The 27815-nt window shown below is 40.8% G+C and overlaps 1 protein-coding gene across 3 annotated transcripts in view; it reads right to left on the reverse strand.

Moving 5' to 3' along the window:
• tbck (TBC1 domain containing kinase) overlaps window positions 1-27815 on the reverse strand; it is a 114791-nt gene that overhangs the window by 63087 nt on the left and 23889 nt on the right. For all 3 annotated transcript variants that reach the window (XM_003226388.4, XM_062982622.1, XM_062982621.1), the window contains exons 4-13: window positions 22850-22964; window positions 21726-21799; window positions 21230-21365; window positions 19805-19865; window positions 18251-18312; window positions 16918-16979; window positions 5191-5339; window positions 2769-2907; window positions 1571-1670; window positions 2-51 (exon numbers count right to left, since the gene is read on the reverse strand). In XM_003226388.4, the coding sequence (XP_003226436.2) occupies window positions 2-51; window positions 1571-1670; window positions 2769-2907; window positions 5191-5339; window positions 16918-16979; window positions 18251-18312; window positions 19805-19865; window positions 21230-21365; window positions 21726-21799; window positions 22850-22964 (948 nt within the window). The remainder of the gene's footprint in view (window position 1; window positions 52-1570; window positions 1671-2768; window positions 2908-5190; window positions 5340-16917; window positions 16980-18250; window positions 18313-19804; window positions 19866-21229; window positions 21366-21725; window positions 21800-22849; window positions 22965-27815) is intronic.

Genomic DNA, 27815 nt, shown 5'->3' on the forward strand with positions numbered 1-27815 from the left:
CTCATCTTCAAGCAAGGGATAAAAGGCTTCCCCAGCAACATCTTTCAGCCTCTATGAGAGATTATAAAATACAAAGAATTAGAAAGATAATCTGCATTTATAAAGACTTGTTAGGAAACAGGTAACAAAGTGGCTATAATATGTGTGTCTTCAAGTTGACTGCCAATTCATGGCAACCCCATGAACATCCTAGAGTTTCCTTGGGTAGGGTGGTTTTTCCAGTTCCTTCCTCTGAAATATAGCCTATAGCACCTGGTATTCACTTGCGGTCTCCCATCTAAGCACTAACCAGGGCTGACTCTGCATAGTTTCCAAGATGTGATCTGGTGCTTTTGGACTGGCTATAATCTACTTACTCTGAATTTGGATCAGTTTAGCAAACTGAAATGGTATTTCCATTCAACACTAGTGTAAATTGATTTCCTGTTTCCAGAAGGTAATCCTAAATTATTAAACTAGCGGAAGTCCACTTTACTTCGTCCTCTTATCACTCTTGCAAACAACTCACTTTACTCAAAAGAGAGTTGGGAAGATTATTAAAATAATTTATGCATTGCTTAATTATTACTAAAAGTAACACTATGATTTGTAACATATTATTTTCAAACTCTGATTTGGCTACTTATGTGATGAATCAGGCAGTAATAGCCACTTTCTTTTTGGAACAGTTCATGTTCTAAATTAAAACAATAACCGAAAAGATGTGCATTCCTATCCAAGAGTGGAAACCTTATTTAAATTTATCTTGTTATACGTATATTTATATTATTGGGCTTTTCTGAAGCCAATAATCAGACAGAACAAGAAAAAAATGATAGCCAATATGAAGAGAGATCTTTCAAAGTGTCAATGTTGAGGGCCTCTGAGTAGTTCTGCATCCTATGACTTGAAGGGTGACTTACTACGTCTTACTATTTTGTTGGATTATTCCCAATATGTTCTTAACATAGAAAACTAAGAATGCTAGCAAAAAACAAAACAAAACAAAACAAAACAAAACACTCAAGCACATGCAATCTAGGCTTAGACCCACTTCAAAACAAATAAATGAATGTTTTCTGTTCCAACCAATTAAGAACACCAAAAGCATCAAAGGTTTGTCACAATGTCAACGATCTTCCATTTGCAGTTTACGTACATGGTAAATATACATTTTATAATAGTGTGACATGGTGATTTGAGTGCTGGACTATGACTTTGGATACCCAAGTTCAATTCCCTGCTTAGTTATAGAAACTCACTGGAGGATCTGAAAAAGTTACACACTTTCAGCCTCAGAAAATCATGTGATAGATTTATCTTAGGCTTATCTTAGGGTAGCCATAAGCTGAAAACAAATTAAAGGCACACACAAAAAAATCTACTAAAATGATGAGAAAATTATCATTTTGAAGGCCTAATGTAATGGAAAAGTGGTGGGAGATAAGAGAGACACAATATACTCCAACATTTTGAATAATTAGTAGCTAAATATTTGCCATTAAGCTTTTATTCTCTATCAAAACACACAGTACAACTGTACACGTATATTTATAAATATTTCAGTATGTAGAAATATGTTTCTTCTTACATTTCTCAGCTGGCACAGAGAGAGTGTGACCGTTGTGTCATCCAAAAGGAAGCTTCTATCTCGCCCCTGTCCAAAGCTCTCTCCATCCTCCAACACAAAACTAGAAGAAGCATACAATACTTCAAATTAATGCACAGTATGCACAACTTTATATATTAAATCAGTGAGATGAACAAGCATAAAAGGCAAAACAATGTTGTAATTATTTCAGAGCTGAAATGGCTTTATTTTAATTTTAATAAAGCAGAATTGTTGGCAGGATAGAGAAAGGAGCAGAAGACCGTGTGGACCACTTTCTTCTTTTTGAAGGAAAACAATATAGATATAACAAATGAAGGGAAAAAAACAAAAGAAGTGTATCTGTCTCATATGGAAATAGACAACCTGGTTCTAATAAATAATCTTAAGTGATCCTGATCTCTTATATTAATCTGCCTCCTTAATTAAAAAAAAATAAAGTCAGCTTCTTGTGTTTCTTTCCTTGTAGAGAAACAAGAAGAAATGGATGCAGTATGTACTGACTTGTGGAAAATTGAGGACTTGGAAAGGGTTAAATCCAAAACAATATCAGCAGAGAAAAATCATAGGCTTCTCTAACTGCACAAGCAAAATTCTGCCATACACACTAAAAGTCCATTGGTTCTTCCAGTTGTACCAATGTGACATATTTAATTTTAATATTTCTGGAAATCACATTGTGCAACATCTTTTGCATCGGCATTCTCATACAGAGAACCAGTGAGAATTAACTTGGCTGTTTTCAACGTTTCATAAATTTCAAAAAAATCTGCTCTAGTAACCTGAGAGTTATTAGAAGTGTCTCTCTTGTGACATAAATGTTGTATGTGTGTGCGCGCGCGTATGTATGTATGTATGTGTGTGTGTGTGTGTATGTGTGTGTGTGTATGTGTGTGTGTGTGTGTGTGTGTGTGTGTGTATATATATATATATATATATATATATATATATATATATTCTGCCTTTCTCCCAAAACAGGAATTATGGCAAGATTACATTAAAAACTGAGGTCATAGATTTTGAAATGGCAACATTTAGCACAACACTAACAGTACATTGTCACATGATACTCAAAAGTGTTTTATAGAAAGTAGACATATATTTCCTCCTTTAAAATAGCTGCACAAATTAACTCTTTTCCTCCAGCTTCGATCCCCCAAAGCAGTTTTCCACTCCTTACATGGGAAGGGTACAGATGGGTGGCTTTGAACGAATGATTTCCTTGTTGACAAGCTCTTTTTCCAAGTCCCCTCCAGCCAAGCACCAGAGATAATAAACTTCTTCAATTGACCTTTCTGCTAGGTAATCAGAGTTTTCCTCTATCAACAGAAGCCAACAAATACAGCATTATAGACTTTCCAGAAACTCTTAAGATTTTTCCCAGAATTCAAAACACATATATCATTAGACATAAAATAACAGGAACAATTCCTCAAACAATGTTATTAGAGATAAACGATCTTCCCTTTGGAAGCACGAGAAGCAAAAAGGCAGCTGGACAAACTACAGGATTGCTCCATAGCAAGAGGGCTAACATAGCAACATCTCCATCTTGACTTCGTATTAGAAAAATGAAAATACAATAAATGCAACAGGGAACCATTTAATAAAAGTTTTATTTATTATTTAAAAGATACTTCTCATTTTCAGTTTAATGGGATGTGGTGGCAATAAATAACAGACTGTACGAAGCCCACCAAGTTTGCTTCAAATGCTTTCCCCTTATTCATATTTGAATGGCTAGCAAAATGTATTTTAATTGTCCTTCATTATTCCTGGCAACCTGCAAGTCATTATTATTTCCCATCAGCCTCAATCAGGAAGGTCATGAGCCAAATCCAATGTAGGTTGAAGTTAAGAATATCTAGAAGGCACCAGTTTGGGAAAAGCTTACTACATCACAATAAGTGAGACTCAACATAAAAATCTCTCCTTTGGAAACCATGAAACAACTAAACATGACCCCATCATTGAGTTCTAAGTGAAGGATTTGAATATATTGGTTTATGATTAACATTAACCACTGATGCATCTGCCCCAGTGTCAATTTGGTAGTAACTTACCAAGGCAACATTTCCCAACTTGATGCCTTCTGGAGATGCTAGAATATACCTCCCATAATCTACATTTTCATTATGGGACTTGTAGCCCAACATGTATTTGGATGGCATAAGGCTGGGGAAGCTCTGATTTAAGTTTTTAGCACAAGGTCCTCTTCAGTTCTACTGCATGAAACTCTTTAAGTTGAAAATGGCCTGACTCTTTGATTTTACAGGTCTCTGTTTTGCGGAGTTTACATTCCTAAACCTTCAAGAACTACTCTTATCTTGAAAGGCTAGAAAAATCCCATGTTGTGGCAAAGCAATCCCCCAGCATGAGTCACGGAAGTACAGTAGAGTCTCGCTTATCCAACCTTTGCTTATCCAATGTTCTGGATTATCCAATAGGCAGTCTGCCTATTACTAATCAATGTTTTTGTAGTCAATGGTTTCAATACACTGTGATGTTTTGGTGCTAAAGTCATAAATACAGTAATTACTACATAACATTATCGCGTATTGAACTGTTTTTTCTGTCAATTTGTTGTAAAACATGTTTTGGTGTTTAATTTGTAAAATCAGAACGTAATTTGACATTTCAGTCTTTTCCTTAATCCCTCCTTATTATCCTACATTTTTGCTTATCTAACGTTCTGCCAGCCCGTTTATGTTGGATAAGTGAGATTCTACTGTATAAGCAACAAAAGTCCTATTTCTGATCTTTCAAACTGTTGCTATTTATAAACACCAGTGAACTTTCTAATATGATGATCAATCACAGCTAAACAATCACATGACAAAGATACAAGCAGAAATTCACCAGTATTGTGACAGAAAAAGTCTGCCTAGGATGAAAAACATATGCTTTTGGAATCAGAAACTGGAGATACAGAATTTTAAAGAAACCATTGTCTGTTGTTATAGCTCCAATTCCCCTACCTCAAAGTAGTTATGAACCATTCCAGTTGTAATTTTAAAAATGAGACTTCATACAGTTAGAATTTTAAAACTAACTCTTTGCCTTCCCTGTTTCTCAACAGTAGAGAGAAGAGACTATTTTCAGTACTCAGGAAAAAAATCAGAATGGCATAAAATACTTTCTTTCACTTATCTTGTTGGTGACAGAATACCCATGTCAGAACGCATCAACAAGACACACAGAATGGAGTAAATGTAAAACATGTGATATTCTTCTTCTACCATTTAGTGAGGCCACATCTCCAGAACTATAAAAGTAACTTTGGTCACACCACATAAGGGCTGAAGGTACACCTAATTATAATTGTAATATTTATTCATTATTTATTTATTACAATATTTATATCCCACCCTTCTCATATAACCACCACATGACCTTGGAGGCGTCTACGGACAACGCCAGCTATTTGGCTTAGAAATGGAGATGAGCACCACTCCCCAGAGTCAGACACAACTAGACTTAATGTCAAGGGGAAACCTTTACCTTTACTTACTCCTTTATTACTGTTAAAACTCACCAGTTACTAGTAATGTGTACTTAATTGTTTTAAGCTGTTTTCTGATATTCGTTCTTGTCTCTTTTACCTTCAAACAGTTGACTAATATCCTCAGGAAGAGTTAAGTTGGCACATCTTAGAGTGGGTGAGAAAAGGCTGGCAGGTTTGTGGAAGGTTGGGTATAATGATGATATTTCACTGAAAATGGGATCATTCAGCAGTTTGTCAGGTGTAGGCCTTGAGTAACAGGGAAAAAAAAGATGGAATGTAAAATATCTGACCTTATGTAAAAAGTGAACTGCTTAAAAATGTACACAAAAAACTAGGTACAAAAACCGTATAAGTAACGAACTTTCTACATCTCTATCTATATATATAATAAAAGTGAATGTTTGTATGTTTGTATCAGCGTTTTGATTGGTCGGGTGGTGTATGTGCTCGCGTTTTGATTGGCCTGGCAGAATATGGGTCAGCTTTCTGATTGGCTGGGCGGAATGTGCCAGCTTTCTGATTGGCCGCCACTTTCATAGGCCACTGGGATCGCTGAGGGAAAAACTACTACCAACTGGCTTCGTTCTGCCTACTTCTCTCCTCAGAACGACGCTAGCTTTGGGACAGTTAACAGCTTTCGGCCTACACTTTGGTAATCCAAAACACCACTGCCACCACCAGAAAGGCCGGACCTGGACCAAACTTGACACACATCACCCCATGAACCCACTGACAACGGATGGCCCCCTTTGGCCCCTCTGCTGACATGTTTAAGGCCTTCCAGGCTGACCCCATGCTGCTAGGCCCAAAAGGAGGACGCCATCTTGCCTCAGCTTTCAACTTCTTTGTAAGGCCCTACTTTCCTCAAAAGATAGCAGAGAACATTGTTATTATCTTTTTAACGATATGCTTATGAACACTTCTAGCCCCCAAAGCCCCAATCCAAGCCTCCTTTGATCATTTTGCTAACACGTTTCAGGCCTTGCAGCCTGGCTCCATTGTGCTAGGCCGCCAAAGAGGCAGCTTTTGCCTGGGTCTTTTGGATACAGCACTCTCCTTCAACAAGGTCAGGAGGCAGTACGTAAATAGGTTGATCTTGGGCTGATGGAAGTAGCACCACATCAAGTAGGAAATAAGGTACCACTTATAAAGTGGGGAGGCAAATTTAACTAATTTACGACATTGGAATGAGGAAGTGCCATCACAGTGGATGATGAAGCAGCTGTTCTCCCCTGTGGCCAGAATCGAACATCCCCTCAGGAGAAGGTTAAATTGCTTCTGCGTCTGTGTCTATCTCGGTTCTGTGTGTATATGGGCATTGAATGTTTGCCCTATATGTATATAATGTGATCTTTTTATATATACAGCAGAGTCTCACTTATCCAACGTTCTGGATTATCCAATGCATGTTTGTAGTCAATGTTTTCAATATATCGTGATATTTTGATGCTAAATTCATAAATACAGTAATAACTACATAGCATTACTGCGTATTGAACTACTTTTTCTGCCAAATTTGTTGTCTAACATGATGTTTTGGTGCTTCATTTGTAAAATCATAACCTAATTTGATGTTTAATAGGCTTTTCCTTAATGCCTCCTTATTATCCAACATATTCGCTTATCCAACATTCTGCCGGCCCGTTTATGTTGGATAAGTGAGACTCTACTGTATATAAATGGTTCTGTTTATATGGTTATGCATTTTCTAATAGCTTTATTCTTAAAATCCAAAATCCAAAAATGCATATTTCTAATATATATCCTTACCAAATGAACCCAGGCAACATCAGGTACTTAGGCAACATTATTTATTTATTTATTTATTTACTGTTATGGTTGAGCCTTATGGCTCCGATACTGGGAGACGTGGTCGTAAGACTCCTCGGGAGTCAGACTCTCTTGAGGAGCGAGAAAGGAAACGGCTGCGGGACTTATTTGCAGAACCAACTGACGAAGACTCCTTTGAGGGTTTTACCGAGGGAATGGAGGAAGAGATGGTTAGCTCAGAGGAGGATGACATGGAATGGACTCGTGTGAGGGAGGATTTGGGTGCCACCGGCAATAATAGTGTGGGAGGCGACTGGGGGGTTTCAGGATTAGACCCGTGGACGAGCTGGAGGGATGGGACGGGATCCACAGCTGGGGATGCTGTGGGGCGTAGTCAAAGGTGTTTTAGCTCTGATGAGGAGGATGATGATGAGGCACCTGGAATTAGGGTAACAGCTGATAGCGATGAGGAGTTGTAAACTGGCATAAAATGGGGTCTAGAATCCAGGGCTAATTGCATTGGGCAAGGTAATCTGGACGAACGCTTGGGCTCTTGTTGGGAATTTCCTGAAGACGGGTGTGATTCGTTTGCTGAATACGTAAGTTACCAAGGACACTGGGCATAGACGGCGGGAGGAACTGTGTGGGCTTTTCCTGTGCAACTTGTGTTTAATCTTAATAGCTTGGACCTCCGTCGTCTTTTTGACGGACATTAATTACCTACTCTGGATTGACGCTGGACTGACTGATTGACTACGACCTCGGACTACCCTTTCTGTGGCTATCGGTGGAACTGGTGAACTAATGTCAAGACCCAGGCTGCAGAGCACCAATAACCATACACAGAGGCCAGAATCTATCTAATATCTTTATTGAAGGAATATATAAAGTTAATAAAAACAAGTGTAGAAAATAGTCCAGAATTAGACCTTTCAGGAAAGGTCAGAATTAGTCCAAGAAAGCAATGTCCAATAAGAAATATTAAGGTCCAAAGTTGTAATCCAATAACCGAAACACTCACTTTGCCAAGCAAAGTGAGGGGAGATGACAAGGTCCTTTAGTCCATGAAACTTGAGCGAGGCTAGGAAATAACTTGATACTTGAAACAAGGCTTGAACGTGGAACAAGGTAACTAGGAACAAGAACAAGGTCCGTGGAATAACTTGGTAAAATCCGTGGTACAAGGCAAGGATTGGTCCTGGGAAACAAGGCAAAGTCCGTAGGTAAACAAAGGCTGGGAAGCAAGGCGAAGGCTGGATAGCAAGGCAAGGCTTGAGCGAGAGCGAGGCTTGAATCGGAGCGCGCTGTCCAGACACGACCCGCTCCGTAGGCTGACGAATTGACTCCGCGAAGTTACTACGCGGGTAAAACACCTAAATAGAGTCTAGCTTTCCCGCCGAAGCAGTTCTCTGGGAATCAGAACCGAAAGCTAACTCTGAGACCAGATGTGAGACTCCCCAAAGATTCTCACGAGAAGCAGTCTTAATTGGCCACATTCTTAGCTGCAATCCTTGCACTCCTGCGCGAAGCTGAATCCAAACTTCTCTGTTGTTTACAAAACTCCCGGCGCAAGAATACGGGAGAAGTAGGCTCTGGGCTTGTTTGACATACTTCTGGGAGACAACTTTCTTGCAGGTGCAAGGTTCCCAGATCTGCCTGGGAAAGATCTGGCTGAGAGGAATCCAGTTCAGACTGGGAAGGTAAAAAACCCAAGTTTTCATCTTCATCAGGAATTACAATGTCCTGAGCAGGACTACAAGGCCCATGGGTCATCACACTATCCCCCTCCTCAAGGCCCCTCCCAAACTGGGGCCCTCTCCCCGAGGCGCGAGGTCGTGGTTTGGTGGGATAGGTCTGATGAAAGCGACGGGTTAGATCAGGAGCATGGACTGTGGAGGCGTCTTCCCAGGAGCGTTCCTCAGGGCCAAAACCCACCCAGTCAATGAGATATTGTAGGCGGCGGCGGTGAAAGCGAGAATCCAAAATGTCCTCAACCTCGAACTCCTCCTCCCCATTCATCAAAACAGGAGGGGGGGCCGGTTGGTCTGTATCAGGTCGCACACCATCCGCCGGAAGGAGCAGGGAACGGTGAAACACTGGGTGAATGCGCATTGAACGCGGAAGTTGGAGTTTGAAAGTCACGGGGTTAAGTTGCGCCACCACTGGATAGGGGCCAATGAAACGGGCATCTAACTTCCGGCAGGGGCGGTGGGAGGGCAGGAAGCGAGTGGACAGAAAAACCCGATCTCCTACCTTGATTTCGGGGCCCGGCTGGCGATGTTTGTCAGCGTGGCGTTTATAGTCCTCCTTGGCTTGGTCCAGTTGCTGGAGCAAAAGTTGTTGCACCGCTGTGAGTTCCTGCAGCCAATCCTCTGCTGCGGGAACTTCTGAAGTTTCAATGACAGGGGGAAAGAAACGTGGATGGAAGCCGTAGTTTGCAAAGAACGGCGTTTCTTTTGTAGAAGCTTGAACTCCATTGTTGTAGGCAAACTCAGACAGTGGTAACAGAGAAGCCCAATTGTCCTGTTGGTAGTTTACATAACAGCGAAGATACTGCTCCAAAGTGGCATTGGTGCGCTCCGTTTGCCCATCTGTTTGGGGATGATGAGCTGAAGATAAGCGAGAGTCTATGCCCAATAGTTTTTGTAGTGCCTTCCAAAAACGAGAGGTGAATTGAGATCCACGGTCTGTGACTAAACTCTTGGGCAATCCATGTAGTCTGAAAACATGTTGAAGAAATAGATCCGCAGTTTCTTTGGCCGTGGGGAGGCCTTCACAGGGAATGAAATGGGCTAACTTGGTGAAAAGGTCCACCACCACCAAAATCGTGGTGAATCCACAGGAAGGTGGTAGGTCAGTGATGAAATCCGCGGAAATTATTTCCCATGGGCGAGATGGGGTAGGAAGGGGGTGTAAAAGCCCTGAGGGCTTCTCCCTTCGTATCTTGGAGCGCTGGCATACTGGGCAGGTGTTGACATATTTTTCCACATCCTTGCGGATCTTGGGCCACCAAAAATCCCTTAGGATCAAATGCATAGTTTTAAATAGTCCGAAGTGTCCTGCTGGTTTGCAGTCATGACACAGACGAAGCGCTTTTTCCCTGCCCGGTCCGGGTGGGATATAAACATGATTTCTATAGCAGAGCAGCCCATCTTTAAGCGAAAAGGGAAAGTGCAGACCTTGGCGAAGTTGGTCCTGCGCCCAGGCATCTGCTTGCTGACTAGCCCTGATTTCTTGAGCACAGATGGGTCCTGGAGTAGGGGAAGTTGAACCAATGGGAATGGATTTGGTGTTCCCCACCGTGAGCGTGGCAAAGTTCTCGGGTTGTAGCAGTTGGGATTCAAAGGTCTCCTTGCGTCCTGCAGCGTATTCCGGTTTACGTGACAGGGCGTCTGCTTGCTTGGTTTGGGCTGGGGTCACATAATGGATCTGGAAGTTGAAACGTTCAAAGAATAAAGCCCAACGTTGCTGCCTCTGATTTAGTTTGCGGGCAGTTCTTAGATGTTCTAGATTACGATGATCAGTGTGGACTTCAATGGGAAATTTGGCCCCTTCTAGCCAATGTCTCCAAGTTTCAAAGGCTGCCTTTATGGCCAGTAGTTCTTTTTCCCAAATGGTGTAATTCCTCTCTGGTGTGGTTAGTTGACGAGAATAAAAGGCACAGGGATGGAGGTGATCTCCCACCGGTTGTAAGAGTACAGCCCCAATTGCCACATCAGAGGCGTCCGCCTGCACCACAAAAGGGGTTCCAGGATTTGGGTGCTGTAGAATTGGCTGGGAGGTGAATAGTTTCTTTAGTTGCTGGAACCCTTTCTCTGCTTGATCAGTCCAGCGGAAAGGCTGCTTTCCACGGATGCAGCTAGTGATGGGGTCGGACCAGCGGGCAAAATCTGGAATGAACTTGCGGTAATAGTTCGCGAACCCCAAGAAACGCTGCACCTCTTTCTTGTTAGTTGGCGCCCGCCATTCCAATACTGCTGAAACCTTGGCTGGATCCATGGAAAGCCCTAGAGGCGAGATGCGGTAACCAAGGAAATCTACCTCTTGTAGATCAAAGGCGCATTTTTCCAGCTTGGCATAAAGTCCATGATCCCGCAATCGTTGTAACACCATTTTGACGTGGTTCTCATGTTCTGATTGTGATCTAGAAAACACCAAAAAATCGTCCAGGTAGATTATCAAGAACCTGTCTAGATAGTCCTGAAAAATGTCGTTGACAAAATGCTGGAACGTTGCGGGGGCTCCGCATAAACCGAAATTCATAACTCGGGACTCGAATAATCCGAATTTGGTCTGGAAGGCGGTCTTCCACTCGTCCCCTTCCCTGATGCGAACTAAGTTGTAAGCCCCCCGAAGATCCAGCTTGGTGTAAACCTTGGCTCCTCGAAGCCGATCCAATAGATCCGAGATTAAGGGCAGGGGATAGCTGTTCCGCTTGGTGATATTGTTCAATGCTCTGTAGTCCACCACCAAGCGTAGTTCCCCTGACTTCTTCTTCACAAACATCACTGGGGAGGCGGCTGGGGATTGAGAGGGTCTGATGAATCCCTTGCGAAGGTTTGTCTCTAGGAATTCCCTGAGAGCTTCTTGCTCTGGTTCAGTCAGGGAGTAGAGATGCCCTCGCGGGATCGGGGCCCCCTCCACCAAGTCAATGGCACAGTCATAAGGTCTATGTGGGGGTAATTTTTCGGCTTCTTTCTCATTGAATACATCCCAATACTCGGAGTACTTCTTTGGCAAGGTGATGATGGGCTCGGTGTCCGTGGCGTGGCATACCTTGGCTACGAGGCAATGGTTTTGGCAGTACGGTGAAGCAAACTGCAGTTCTCTGTTGGACCAGGAGATGTTAGGGTCGTGGAGAGTCAGCCATGGAATTCCCAAAATCACAGGGAAATGAGGAACCTCGGTAACAAAGAAGGAAATCTCTTCCATATGTTCCCTTATCCACATCCTGGTGGGTTCCGACCACTGACTTACGGGGCCCGTCTTGAGGGGGCGGCCGTCTATGGCTTGCACCACACGGGCATTCTTGAAATCATGATATTGTAATCCCAGAGAGTCGGCATACTCTCTATCGATGAAATTGTTGGTAGCTCCAGAGTCTATCATGGCGTGGATCATGACGGGTCCCCTTTTTGCTGACCATAATGTGACCACGAGAAGGAACAGGACCCCGGTTGGCGGCTCTTGGATGGATTTTTTGACCGGGTTGGCGAGCCTCTCTACACCCGGTCGTTGGCTTCCCCCGCCGGCTGTGTGCCAGTCGGCTCAGACGTCTTCGTCTCCGTGGAGGACGCCGCCGCAAGACGGGCGGCAGGCTTCCCTTTGGCTGGGCACTCTCTGGCGAAGTGGCCCCCGTTCCCGCAGTACCAGCAGAGGTTTAAGCGTTGACGACGGGCCTTCTCGGCGGCATCTAGTCTGGGACGCACATTGCCCAACTGCATCGGCACCTCCTCGCTCCCTCTGGGGTATGGGGTTGGCGGTGGGGGTCTCCAGACCGGACGTGGCTGAACGCTGGCGGGAGCGGGGGGTTTTGCCCCGGCTCTACCGCCCTGGCCTCGAACCCACTGTTTCCTGTTGGCAATCATGACTTCAGCCCGTAAACATTGATCAATGAGTGCCTCGAGGGTCTGGGGAGGATCCACCTTGGAGATTTCTTCCAGCATTTCAATGTTGAGACCCTCCCGGAATTGTCCCCTGAGGGCTACATCGTTCCAGCCGGTGTTGTGGGCCAGCACTCGGAACTCGGCTATATACTGAGACATAGGTCTGTCTCCTTGGAAAAGGCGACGGAGTTTGTGACCGGCTGCCTCCAAATTGTCCTCGATTCCCCAAGTCTCCTTGAGATGGTCCAAGAAGCGTTGCGCTGATCTTAGGTGTGGAGAGGCTTGGTCGTACAGTGCCGTCGCCCAGCTGGCCGCTGGCCCGTCTAGAAGACTGTAAACCCATGCCACTTTGATGTCTTCTTGGGGAAACTCGGCAGCACGGGCCTCTAGATAAGCTTGACATTGGCGACGGAAGACATGAACCTTAGAAGCTTCTCCAATAAACTTGGTTGGCAACGCCATGGCCGGAAGACGAATTCCGCGTTCCTTCAAACCCCTTATTTCTCCATCCTGTGCATTGAGCTTATCACGGATTCGGTCCACCTCCTCCTTGTCGATGGTGTAGGTAATCGGCTGGCCGCTCGGCCCAGGTACGACTCCGGTAGACATTCTGGCCGAGGTTAATTGGTGCTTAGGTAGGCGGAGTCAAACTGTCAAGACCCAGGCTGCAGAGCACCAATAACCATACACAGAGGCCAGAATCTATCTAATATCTTTATTGAAGGAATATATAAAGTTAATAAAAACAAGTGTAGAAAATAGTCCAGAATTAGACCTTTCAGGAAAGGTCAGAATTAGTCCAAGAAAGCAATGTCCAATAAGAAATATTAAGGTCCAAAGTTGTAATCCAATAACCGAAACACTCACTTTGCCAAGCAAAGTGAGGGGAGATGACAAGGTCCTTTAGTCCATGAAACTTGAGCGAGGCTAGGAAATAACTTGATACTTGAAACAAGGCTTGAACGTGGAACAAGGTAACTAGGAACAAGAACAAGGTCCGTGGAATAACTTGGTAAAATCCGTGGTACAAGGCAAGGATTGGTCCTGGGAAACAAGGCAAAGTCCGTAGGTAAACAAAGGCTGGGAAGCAAGGCGAAGGCTGGATAGCAAGGCAAGGCTTGAGCGAGAGCGAGGCTTGAATCGGAGCGCGCTGTCCAGACACGACCCGCTCCGTAGGCTGACGAATTGACTCCGCGAAGTTACTACGCGGGTAAAACACCTAAATAGAGTCTAGCTTTCCCGCCGAAGCAGTTCTCTGGGAATCAGAACCGAAAGCTAACTCTGAGACCAGATGTGAGACTCCCCAAAGATTCTCACGAGAAGCAGTCTTAATTGGCCACATTCTTAGCTGCAATCCTTGCACTCCTGCGCGAAGCTGAATCCAAACTTCTCTGTTGTTTACAAAACTCCCGGCGCAAGAATACGGGAGAAGTAGGCTCTGGGCTTGTTTGACATACTTCTGGGAGACAACTTTCTTGCAGGTGCAAGGTTCCCAGATCTGCCTGGGAAAGATCTGGCTGAGAGGAATCCAGTTCAGACTGGGAAGGTAAAAAACCCAAGTTTTCATCTTCATCAGGAATTACAATGTCCTGAGCAGGACTACAAGGCCCATGGGTCATCACAACTAAAGACATCTGTACCTGGCTTTCGACCTTGGACCGGATTGGGACCCCGCTGACCGCTGCTGCCCTGATTGATGTGTTTGGACCCGGAGTTCGCTTGCTGCACGGAGGAGTAACAACTTAGTTATTCAACCACAGCTGCTGAGTAGCAGAGAGGAATCTGCTGCCAGTTATTTACGTTTCATTGAATCTTTGTTTACCAGCTTTTATTTGTTTAAAGTGCCAGGCTGAAGTAAGCATTTTTGGTTTAACCCGGATTAAACTCCTGTTTAATCCGGTTAATCTTTTGAACCGTTTTTTGTGTCTTTTCATATTGAAGGCGAGTGTTTGCCTAGCCCTTTGTTTTTTACGGGCATTTTTGGTTCTGTATCCTTAATAAACTGTGTTGAATCTTATCTGGTGGCGTTCTGTCTTTGACATTTACAGTATTTATATTCTGCCCTTCTCACCCCGAAGAGGACTCAGGGCAGATCACATTATATACATATACACATAGAACCGAGAGATCATCCACTGTGACGGCACTTCCTCATTCCAATGTCGTAAATTAGTTAAATTTGCCTCCCCATTTTATAAGTGGTACCTTATTTCCTACTTGATAGATGCAACTATCTTTTGGGTTGCTAGGTCCTTTGGCTCTGGGAGTTGTAGTTCACCCTTATATAGTTAGCACTGAACCCAGCCAACTTCGGATCTGGACCAAACTTGGCACACTGCCTCATCATGTCCAACTGAGCATACAGGCAGGGTTTTGGGGTGATTCTCCTTTGGCTCTGGGAGTTGTAGTTCACCCTTATATAGTTAGCACTGAACCCAGCCAACTTCGGATCTGGACCAAACTTGGCACACTGCCTCATCATGCCCAACTGAGCATACAGGCAGGGTTTCGGGGTGATTCTCCTTTGGCTCTGGGAGTTGTAGTTCACCCTTATATAGTTAGCACTGAACCCAGCTGACTTCGGATCTGGACCAAACTTGGCACACAGCCCTATCATGCCGAACTGTGCATACAGGCATGGTTTTGGGGTGATTGATCTTTGGCTCTGGGAGTTGTAGTTCACCCTTACACAGACAGCACTGAACCCAGCCAACTTCGGATCTGGACCAAACTTAAGTGATATTTCCTCACATCCCCAAACAACTCAATGCCGTCTACTAATAACCCGGGCACCGCCGGGACCCCAAGCTAATATATAATAAAAGTGAATGTTTGTATGTATGTATCTGGGTATGTGGCAGCTTTCTGATTGGCCGACCCTTCCACAGGCCACTGAGACCACCAGAAATGACGGATCTGGCCCAAACTTGACACATTTAACCCCCATGAGGCACTTTATGGCCTGGTGCCGTTTGAGGGAGGATGGACCACAGATGATGGGATTTGCAGTACTTTCAAACACTTTAACTCCCACAGACTACTGCAATGCCCACCAATGATGGAAATGGACCAAACTTGGCACACAGAACCCCTGTGGCCCCCTTTACGTCCTGATGTATATTGGGGCAGGATGGACCAAGGATGATGGAATTTGCAGTACCTTCCCTCACTTCTTGAGACCACAGCAACTGCCACAAATCACAGAACTGAACCAAACCAGGCACACATATCCCAAATGACACACTTCACATGCAGCAGTTTAACGGAGGATGGACCAAGGATTATGGGATTTGCAGTACCTTCATCCAATTCACCTCCCACCAACCACTGTGATGCCCATAAATGACAAAACTGTATCAAACTTGACACGCACGTGCAGGGTAGCCCACTTTACATCCTGGTGCAGTTTGGGAGAGGAGAGACCATGGATGATGGGACTTCCACTATCTTCACTCACTTCCTGGGACTATTGTGACCCCCACCAATGACTGATCAAGACCAAACTTGGCACATAGAACCACCATGGCCCACTCTACATCTTGGTGAGGTTTGAAAGAGCTTGGACTTTGGATGATGGGACTTGCAGTATGTTCACTCACTTCCTGAGACCACTGTCACCCCCATCAATGTCTCATCAAGACCAAACTTGACACACACAACACCCAGGACTCACTCTACAACCAGGTGCAGTTTGGAGGACGATTGACCATGCACGATGGGACTTCCAATACCTTCACTCACTTCCTGAGAGCACTGCGACCCACACAAATGACTGATCAAGACCAAACATGGTACATGGACCCCCCCATGACCTACTCTACATACTGGCTCCGTTTGGAGAGGGATGGACACTGGATGATAGGACTTGCATATGGGAGTTGGAACTCACCCGCACCCACTGAACCCAGCTGACATTGGATATAGGCTCCACTTGGAACACAGGCAAACAATGTCTTTCTCAAATGACCCGGGCACCGCCGGGTCTCCAAGCTAGTAGTATATATTTCCTACGTAAACTCATTCCACAGTTCAAGTCCTATGCAACTTTATCCAAGACCTAATCATTTCCAACACTACAATCGTCTTGCTTTTCCTATTTGATAGCAAGTTCTGTCATTATAGTGTATGTTTTATATTCAAAGTACAAAGAAAATTTAAAAGTATACTACATAGTTTAATCTTTTGTAACTGGATTTACATTTACAACTTACTGCTGATTTCCAAGTGACAAAAAGTTGCTCATTTGGACATGAAATTGCTCATTTGAGTGTTCTACTTATGCAGAGAGTGAAGAAAGTTGTATCTGAACTGAAATGCCTCCTATACACTGATATATGGTGATGTTTAAAGCTAAATAGTGAAAGCTGTGGTAGCAGATTTCACTTATTTTAGAAATGATTCGCTTAATTTTATAATAATTGTTCAATGTATCTCCAGTGTACACTCACCTCTTTGAAGGGTAGAATGTGAGACACTTTCTCAGCAGAGTTAAAACATTTTCAGAAACCTCCTGGTGGAGAAATGTATAAATCTCATTGTCAAAATCCGCATGGTGTATTAGATGGAGTAAACTATGCCCAGTTTATGTAGAATTAATTCCTAATGAAGAAGAACGATGCTCTTTGTTGAGCTCTAGGAACATTAAATCACATTACAAAAGCCACACCTTCTATGTCAGATTTTTATCAAGTGGAGATTCTAAGAGACCAAGACAAATTTCTACACAGAAATTTCTTCTATAAAATTTAAACTACATTAAATTTATAGAATATCAAGCTGATGATATAAACTCCATAATTTTAGTAAAATCTGTACAGCTTTTCTGTAGAGTTTTGCTGAATCTGTCACTATCTCAGATTCATATTAACAGAAAAGGGAGAGAGCGAGCAAGCGAGCAAGCGAGCAAGAGAGAGAGATGCTTAGAACATCCTAACTAAACCCTAAATGTGTGCTACACTGCAGGAAAAAAGATAAAGTGACTGAAAGTAAGATGCTTGAAACTGGGAAGACAGAATAACTTTTTTTGCGTCAGCTTCTTCCATAGGCAGATGCTACATATAGTTAAGGGACCCTGTTAAATGAAGGGAACACTCTCCAAAATCAGAAAGAAGCAACTTCAGGCAATAGAACATCACCAATGGAAGACACTTCCATCCTTTTCTCTTCTCATCTCCTGTACGGCAGACAGTTTTACCATCCCCAGACTATTTGTGTAGCCTTCGTGGAAAGACTACTATGTGGAGACGAAGGAGAGAAAGTCTGCTTTTGCCAGTTCCATTGTAGGTACCTAAATCTGGATTTAACCCACCAAACAAATCACTTTGGGATTTGTTACAACACTTTTTGTTGTATTCTACATCTTGTACAATACCAATTAATCTATGGCAATTTCAAGAAAATATTACAATACTATTACAATTAGCTATAATTATACCATGGATCCCGTGGACTGCTAAAAAGGCAAAGAAATGGATCCTAGAACAAATCATGAACTATTTCTAGAAGCCAAAATGACTAAACTGAGACTGTTGTACATTACCATATCATGAGAAGACATAACTCACTAAAAAGATTTGCTTGGCAAGATAGAAGACAATAGAAAAAGAGGAAGACCATATTTCAGACAACTAGATTCAATCAAGGAAGCCACAACCCTGATTCTGCAAGGCCTGAGCCTGATAAGGTTTAGAGGTCCTTCATTTATAGGGTGGCTATAAGTCGAAGTTGACTTGTTGACTATTAACAACATTATACCACAGAAAGAAAGATAGGTATTCTGACCTTAATAATGTCCAAACATCCATGTTCCTCAGCTAGTACTGTTAGAATATCATCCACACAACCTGCCAATGAAAATGGGATAAGTTTGTTGCATCATATATGGGTCATGGTCTAAAGTGAAGGACATATTGGACTTCTGCCTCCCTGTTTCATGGACTTACATGCTCCAGTAAGCAGAAATGTGATTTTAAAATACATATAATAAATAGTAATAAACCAATCGATGCTCCATGTACAGCAATCAATTGAACTGATAGTAATCTCATTATAACTTCTCATCACGGTTAAGGCTATCTTAAGTATATTTGTTGTATTTTAATCTGTTTTTACCATATTGTTATTATTTAATTTTTTCTAACTTTTGTATTGTATTTTTTAAATTTGACTAAGTGTGACATTGTAAGCTGCCTTGAGTTCCCGCAGGAAGAAAGGCAGGGTATAAATAAAATTATTATTATTATTATTATTATTATTATTATTATTATTATTATTATTAATTTGATTTAATTATATCCTACTTTTCTCTTAGCAAGGGACCCATGGTAGAGCCCATCCAGTTAAATGGTTTATGTAGCAAGGATTGGAGCATGATTGTTTACCTTACAGGAGACTGAAAATGATCTAATGACACCAAATGTAACTTACTGACACCAAATGTGAATTCTATCAAATTTATTAGCATTGTGGAATTTTCTCTGTTCATGCACTTTGTAGCTGTGACTTGACAACTTTGGAAAGCTATATTATAGTGTAAGAATCTATGGCTTAGAGCTTCCATTATTTTTGGATACGTCTATTAGGATTGGGGACACAAAGGCATTTTTTCCCTCTAAATAGAGTTGGATCATTGATTCACAAGCATGGCAAGCTAATCCTTCCAGCTAGGAGAAGCAATTCCACTTTGATCGTTACCGCACAAAAATAGGCTGCTCTCTCCCTATCTAGAATATTTGAAGTAAGTAAAATAACTCTGGTGAAATTTTACTCCAATGCCCTCTCATAGTAAAGTGATGATCTCATGTTCTTATCTCCTGGAATACTGGTGATCTTATCTCCTCATCTTTTGCAATTCCAAGGCAAGGTGAATAATGAGCTTAGTTAGTGTTTTGGATTAAGCATAAAGTAACCATTCCCTGTTGAGAGCTCTGCACTAGTGTTTTGTGAACTGTACAAATGCTCAGGGTAAGTTCCCCTGGTAATGTGAACAACACTATGTACAACCTAACAGTATGGTCAGCCTTTAAGCAACTACATATTTTTTGTGTTTGCGAACGCTCTCTTGGATTATGGACATAACTGAAAAATAAAATAACTACAATAAGCAATAACTTTTCCAGCTTTTCATCCATTTATATCTTTTGCATTTTCATTTAACAGTACTACTAACCATATTCATCTGCTGTTTATGAGCACTGCTGTTCTAATATAAGTTTAACTTTTCAACTTTCATGCATTCAGAAAACACTCTGTTTTCTACATTTTGAAAACACTGCATTTCAAAAACAATATTATAAGCTCTGATTCATCTGGGATTTTATAGTTCACATTACTCACCAAGGTTAAGTATAAGTTCGAGCTTTTCAGCTACATCCAAACTCTGGAATAGTTTTCTGCCCTGAAGGCAACAGTAAGATAAGTGATTAATGAAGCATCATTATGAAATGCATAGCCACAATAGACTCTTAAATCTTCTGTTAACACAGACATCAATGATAATAAAAAAAATTGTTTTGCACAAATCATTTTACTGACTTAAGAAACAGATGCATGCCCATTAGAAACTGCAGTACTAACTTCAGGGACATTATGAAAAACAGCAATTCACATTTGGATGTGCTAGTTGGGTAATTTCTTAATTAAGATCTGGCCTGTTTTAAGGTGTAATGCTGTCCCAGATGACTTTGACGGGGATATATATATATATATATATATATATATATATATATATTCAAAATTAACTTTTTGGAGGTTCTCAGGACCTAGAGAGCAACCTCATAATTTGGGAGAACAAAAAATTCAAGCCAAAAGAGACATTTACTAAATGATAGCCTAATGCTGTGAATATATTTCAACAAATCTTTACCACATAGGTTTGTACTAGGTACTATATTATTTATTTATTTATTTGTGATATTTATATACCACCCTTCTCAACCCCGAAGCGGACTCAGGGCAGTTCACAGTGTTGGCAACAATTGAGTGCCCTCGACATAAACAGTGTGAAACATCAAAATTGACTCTCCCCTGATAAAATATTAAACATTATTAAACACATCACACAAAGACATGTAGTAGAGTCTCACTTATCCAACCTTCGTTCATCCAGCGTTCAGTATTATCCAACACAGTCTGCCTCCTGTCTGGATCCACATCTGTATCTCTAGGCAGCAACGTGCAGCGGGCCAACATGCCCAACAACAAAACAAGTGCAGCCACGGTCCCAAACAAGTGGCAGACTTGTAAAACATGCTGTTTTGGTGCTTAATTTGTAAATCATAACATAATTTGGCGTTTAATTGGCTTTTCCTTAATCCCTCCTTATTAACCAACATTCTCATTTATCCAATATTCTGCTGGCCCGTTTATGTTGGATAAGCGAGACTCTACTGTACAAGATAACAACCCTGGTGAGGTGAAGAGTGTACAAAACATGCTTGCCTATATTAGAAAAACAAAATTTGGAGACAACCATGTAATATATCGTACTGACTTATTTTCTTTCAGTAATTTTTTTTCCAAAAAATTAAATCCTTCTCTGACTCTATGACACCCCAGTGATTCTTATTTGTACGTTATGGTATTTTAACTTTGCAGCCCTTTTTCCTTTTATGTGCTACTCTTGTAAAATGAGTCACTACTTGAAATTGTATACTTCATATTGTGAAGATTCCTTGAAAACACATTTGTATAAACACGTTTAGTCAGAAGTGAATCCATAACGTTGTAGCTTAAATATGTAAAGTCACATAAATTACTTACTATACAAAGCTCAAACAATATAATACCAAGGGACCACACATCAGATTTAGGCCCTGAGGGCTTTTCACTTTGTGTATGTTCACTACGTTTGATAATGCCTTGCGCAATTACTTCTGGTGCCAAATATGAGGGATATCTATAGAAATAAAAATATAATTAAAACACTGGCAAGTCTAAAGATGAGTATTTGGCATTTATTCTAATGAAAAGTTACCTCATTACATAATGTATATTTTAAAGTTATAAATAAAACTTTAAGAGATAATGGCGAGATTTTAAAAAATGCTCTTATCTTCCCACTTTCACACACATATGCAAAAGACACATTGGTTACCTATAGCCAACAAGCAAGTAACTGTACTTTACTGTGTAAAGTTAACATTGATTAAATATTTGAGTAGGAGTTCCATTTATAATTATATCAGCATCTAGAAAGGTGTTTCAAAAAGTGCACAAATGATGTGCAAAATTTAAGATTTCACAATGTACAACTTACCCTATAGGAAAATCAACATCAGCACCATAAGCTGTCATGTGATAAAGACCAAATTTAGCCAATTTAATGTGTCCCTGTTAAAAATATATCAAATGTATACATTAGTTTCCAAATTATTTTCATTTCCCATTTTTACGAATGTGTCTATTCTTGCTTTCTTTCTTTTCCTTTATAACATTTTTTTTGAAAATAAAATACATAAAAAACATATATGATAGCAGGAATGACTTTGAAAAGAAATAGACAAACACATTTTTATACCAGAGGAACAAAGGAGAAATTTGCTATTGACATTTCCATTAAATCATCATCACAATCTTCATTATGCTTCTGCTTTGTAAAATATACTAAAAGCCTACATCATAATTTACTATCTTTTTATGAACGCACAGTACATTATCATCATCATCATCACTCTGTGGCCCCCCAGTGGCACAGCGGGTTAAACCGTTGGGCTGCTGAACTTGCTGATCAAAAGGTCGGTGGTTCGGATCCAGGGAGCGGGGTGAGCTCCTGCTGTTAGCCCCAGTTTCTGCTGACTTAGCAGTTCGAAAACATGCAAATGTGAGTAGATCAATAGATACTGCTCTGGCGGGAAGGTAATGGCACTCCATGCAGTCATGCCAGCCACATGACCTTGGAGGTACCTATGGACAATGCCAGCTCTTCTGCTTAGAAATGGAGATGTCAGGGGAAACCTTTACTTATCTACTACTCTGTTTTCTTCTAGCACTGAACCCAAAAATGGCCAAATGTTAATGTTAACAATGCTTAAAGGATAACAGTGGTGAAAATGTTGAAAAAAGCAATTTTATAACCTCTGAAGACTTCTGAAGATGCCAGCCACAGATGCAGGTGAAACACTAGGAGACAATGCTCCTGGAACATGGCCATACAGTTCGAAAAACTCACAGCAACCCAATTTTATAATCCATGGTTTGAAACTTGCTTGTTTCAAACAAAGAGAAGTTAATTGGGAGAAGGGGAAACAGAAAACTGTATTTTAAAAAATAAAAGGCTACCAAGTTCTTCTTCATGGCTCTGCCAGAGATGTGAGTAGAGAGTATAAGCCTCAAAATTATATAGATAAATTTCATGGACTGAAATATATATTGTAGGGTTACCTCTTGATCCAGGAGGATGTTTCGAGGTGCAAGAGCTCGGTGGACGATTCCATGCTTGTTCATATATTTCAAGCCTTGCAATACTTCAAAGGCAATACATGACACCTTAAAAGAGCTGTAAGAGAAGATTAAGAAAATGACTTATGTTGGTGTTTTAGGATAAAGAAGTATTTTCAATTGACATTGTTCAGAACATTGGTAAAACTTTAATTAAATAAATCATTAATTTGTTAAAAGAGTTTTGCCAGTATGGTCAATTTTGTGAATGGGCTTATTTTTTTAACTTATCAAAACTCACTGGAGTGATGAGGCTTTCTTTCTGTCAGACCGGTGGGGCTTAAAAAAGGATTAGGGTTGAAGGGAAAGCATCACATAGTTTTGTGCTGGCTAGTTCATTGTGAAGGAAGGAAATAGTGAAGGTGATCTGAAACAGAATTCGTGTGATTTTTTTGTTCAGTAAGAGGACTCAAGGCAGTCTCTTTAGAAGGGTAGACCCTTTAGAACTGTAGATTGGCCTTTTTATGCCCTACCCCCATGGACCTATCTGAACATTTAGGGATGGTGGTAAATTTAATTTCGTCACTCCCCCTAATTTTCCTCTATTTTTTATTTATTTTATTTTGTGGGTTTGCCTATTATTATTTGGATGAGCTGCAATGAATTCCTTATTGCAACTGGATGATTAGGTTTTCTTCAGCTGTTCACATCCCCATTTTTATGTCTCTTTCTCTCTGTGTCCATCCATTACACTTTCCATCCTTCCTTGCCAAGGTGGGTTACATACTTCGAGGAATTTGGTAAGGAAGAAGAAATGGGTTTGGAGTCAAAACGCTTACCTTCAACATCTACAAAAATATGTCCCATTCAGTTCAATGAAACTTACTGAACTGCAGCATCCACATTTAATAAATCCATTCTACTTAGGTGAAATAAAGAGCAGTGTGAGACGTGAGCGTTGATGACAAAGGACCATGGAGAGAGTATCTATTTTGAGCTCAACAATCATATTAAATATGTGTGGGTATATTACAAAAAGATTAACCAATTCTGAGAACATATTGTAAACCTTTCACTGATGAGTGGTTCACATATACGATATTGTAGGGTCTATTATCATTCATTCTCTGTTCTAGGAATAGCTGTATCTGTTGAATTTGGCCAGTGCAGACCACTGAGAAATTTGCTTGGTTCTAATATGAGAACCTTTCCTTAAATTTGATGTCAAAAACTTTCCTTTAAAATTGTGGGAGGAAAGTAAAACTTAATTAGACTCTAATAAGCAAGGATTGTGGACTATCTATGCAGACATTGACAGCTCTATCCATTATCCCATATAGAGCTTGCAGTGTGATTTCAAGAACCAAGAGCCCGGAAAATTATATGTAAGCAATAGTATTTCATTGAGACACTAGAGGGCATCCTTGTATACTTAATCGCAAAACAGGCAAGGTACAAAACCAAAGTATTTTGAGGATTAATACATTGCTAAAGCTTTTAAACAGCCAGTTATATACACAGTTTGAAATTATAGCCATTACATTAAGTACAATATGTTACAGATCTCTTAAATGAAAATTTTTCTGCAGTGCAGGCAACACCACTATTATTTGTCATACAAAGACTTCCATAGGCAGTTGTACCTACTTTATGCAGGCTGCTGAAGAGCAATCACCACTTTTGACTCTGTCCTGTTCCATGTACATATAAGTTGAGAACTCTATCAGTAATTGTTGGGAGGAAAATATGGGATGACATAAGCAGACAAGACGACTCTGAAAGCTTCCTTTTTAAAAAAATGCGTCTAGCTATTTTGTTTTCACAAGACTCCAAAACATGAAACAAGTCTAATTGGATACAGAGTTTTCTGCTCTGTATACATCAGCGGATGCTTACTGGCTGAGAACACTTAACAAATGAACTTTTTAATTATTCTCAGTGATCATAATTGCACCCACTCTATATAGGATTCATACAGATATCCATTTTATGGATGTATCAAAAGTTAAGATCCTCCCATTGCAAAGAGGATAGTATGGATTGTGCTTGTCAGGATAAGTTAACTATATGTAGCAACCAGAAGACACAAGGTACATCTACACTGTATAATTAATGCAGTTTGACACCCCTTTCACTGCCATGGTTCAATGCTATGGAATCATGGGAGCTGTAGTTTGGTGAGGTACTAGTATTCTTTGGCAGAGAATGATAAAGATCTTGGAAAAGTACAAATCCCAGGATGCCATACCAATGACCCATGGCAGCCAAAGTGGTGTCAAACTATATTAATTCTACAGTGTTGATATACCACAGTCACTGTGATGTACTGGTTTGAGTTAGTGGGAGATTAGCTCAGCCTTGGAAACCAACTGGATGGCTATGCTTTCTCAGTCTAATAAAAAGGCAAATCCTGTCTGGATAAATCTTGCCAAGAAATCCCTTTAACAGAGTCGCCATAAATCAGACAAAATAGGAATGAAGACACAAGACCCGTCAAGATTTCCCTTCAAAATTACATAATTTGTTTTCAACTTTCCGAGGGAGAAACCTCAGCCATTTAGAAAATGTACTGAACTCCCTAATCAAAGGCATTTTTATTCTAGAAAGCTAAATGAATCCACAATGTTTCTGACCATTTCTAATTAATATTACAGTACAGTCCAAATGGGATGCATGCAAACACGTCTCTCTTAACAGTGGCAAAAAGGCTAAGAATCAAGGACGGCTTTGAACACAACAGGCTGCTGTAACGTATCTGTTCATCTACTCCAGGAAGGGAGGAATTTTGTAGGGACTAAGCGTTCGTCCCTTCAAAACGCTCGCAGCACTCGTCCAAGAAATCAGAGGTGGTCAGAGTTGGGGGTTTCAAAAAACTTTTTTAAACAAGTCACAGTAGGAAGCACAAGACATGGTTAAAAGTTAAATTGCATTTAATGGAGGCTTCAAGAACTGTGATTCTCCATTTTCTCTGTTATAAAAAATGGGATGGGGTTTTTAAAGGACATCTCAGCTGAAAAATACAGGCACCAGAGCTGCAGGTAGTTTACTTAAGTCTTATCTAACTAGCAGGAGCTTTTCAGGGTATCAACAGAAGAATTTTCTATCACTTTTATGCTTAGGGTAAGTGAGGTGCAGACCTTCTCTTGCTGTTATATTGTAACTCTCACCATCCCTAGACCAATAGTGTTGGCAGTTGCCTTCCAAACAAGATCTGGAGGGCTACACTTTGGGCAACTATGGCCCAGCTGATCCTTTCAGAAGAAAAGACTAAGGCTATGACTTTCTCATTTATGTCGCTCATATTATAAAACCCTGTTTTGTACTTCTATTTAAGGATTTCTCCAGATGGGAAAAACCTGCCAGAACATTGTCTGTCACATTTGTTCTGTGGTTCTCAGTTTGTTTATTTAAAAAGTACCCAAATGTTTTCTTGGGCAACAGTTTTCTAGGAATTCCTGTCACCGACATAATATATTGCTCCTACACCAGAGTGGGTTTCTTTTTAATTCCAATACATGTTGAAACAACATGTTTCCTTCTCTTCTTCACCTTGATTTGTTTTTTAGTACTAAAGAATTGGCCTTTCAAACCATAGGACAATCTCAATAAACCACACCCTACTTTTTAGAAAGAGCAGACCAGTCTAAAGATGTTCCTGGTTTTGCCAGATGTTGTTACTTTTGCATATATTTGTTATATTCTTTCGGAAGGCTGTTTGCAGCAATATCTTGGATTTGCCCTGCAAAAGAATGGAACAAGCAGATGATGTAAGAAGAACTAGCAAAAACCAAGGATTAAGAACTCATGCTTCTTTAGACCAATCTGGAAGACTCCATAAAAAGGTTTACTTGGAAGAAAGTCTGATTCCTGTTAATAGGCCTTACGCACATTCATATTATAGGCACAACCTTAGCAGGCTCCCTTTTGATTCCTCAGGTTGAGCTTGGTATGGAATCCATTATCTTATTGTTTGATTCCTGTGGTCAAATATCCATTACTTCCTCTAGATCCTTGAGTTATGTCATAAGGAATATATTTGAAATATTCTGAATACAAACAAACAAACAAAAGGGGGTGGCACATTTGTGCACTGATACAGAAGCACAAAGAAAGAGAAGGTCTATCTATTTAACCTGCTTTTTAATACGTTGTAAAAATGTCTCCATCCAACACCAAGATATTTAAAGCAACTTTTTATAAAAGATTGGGATTCTCCACAGTCCAGCAGGAGGCTGTAGTCCACACAAAGCTGTTGGAGAATGGACATATTGCTGGATGCCTTTGTATTACGCACAGTTCACTCCTGACTTATGAGATATGACCCTGCGTATTTCAGATTTAAAGTTCTACTTGGATACACTCAGGTTTGGTCTCAGGTTAGACATAAAGCTGCAATCAGTGAACAGAATCCAAAGAATATATTAAATCACTAGGGAGAAATCTATATTTGTTTCTAAAGCAATTTCCACAGCCAAACCAACAAGCAGTTTAAAAGAGACGAAAAAGTATATGCAGAGATCTGGCGGCTTGAGCAGTTCTCTCAGTTCTTTATGTGCATAAAGCACACGCACATAGAAAACTAGCCAGAACTTTTACCTGTTTTTTTTAATGCTTACACATACAAAAATAGACTATTTTACGTTTACTATATACTAGCTAGTCTACTCAGAAGAATCAAGAAATCTGATTCTATAGCTAGAATGTTTTTGACACTTTGAACAATGCTACCACTTTCTCAACACTTGGCATAGTTTTCTTTCTACATTAAATATTACTTAATCCTTTTGATGGTCATTGTAGTCCTGTTCTAAATGTCACAGAAATCGTTCCCTTTGCTATGTTACTGGAAGAACAAAAATCCTCCAAAGACATCAAATCCTGTCTGATCTTGGAAACTGTGTCATCCCTAATTAGTACTTGTGTGGGTGACCACCAATGAATACCAGGTATTTCAAAAGAAAGAACTGGC

This window comes from Anolis carolinensis, chromosome 5 (genome assembly GCF_035594765.1).
Source record: "Anolis carolinensis isolate JA03-04 chromosome 5, rAnoCar3.1.pri, whole genome shotgun sequence".
Lineage (NCBI taxonomy): Eukaryota > Metazoa > Chordata > Lepidosauria > Squamata > Dactyloidae > Anolis > Anolis carolinensis.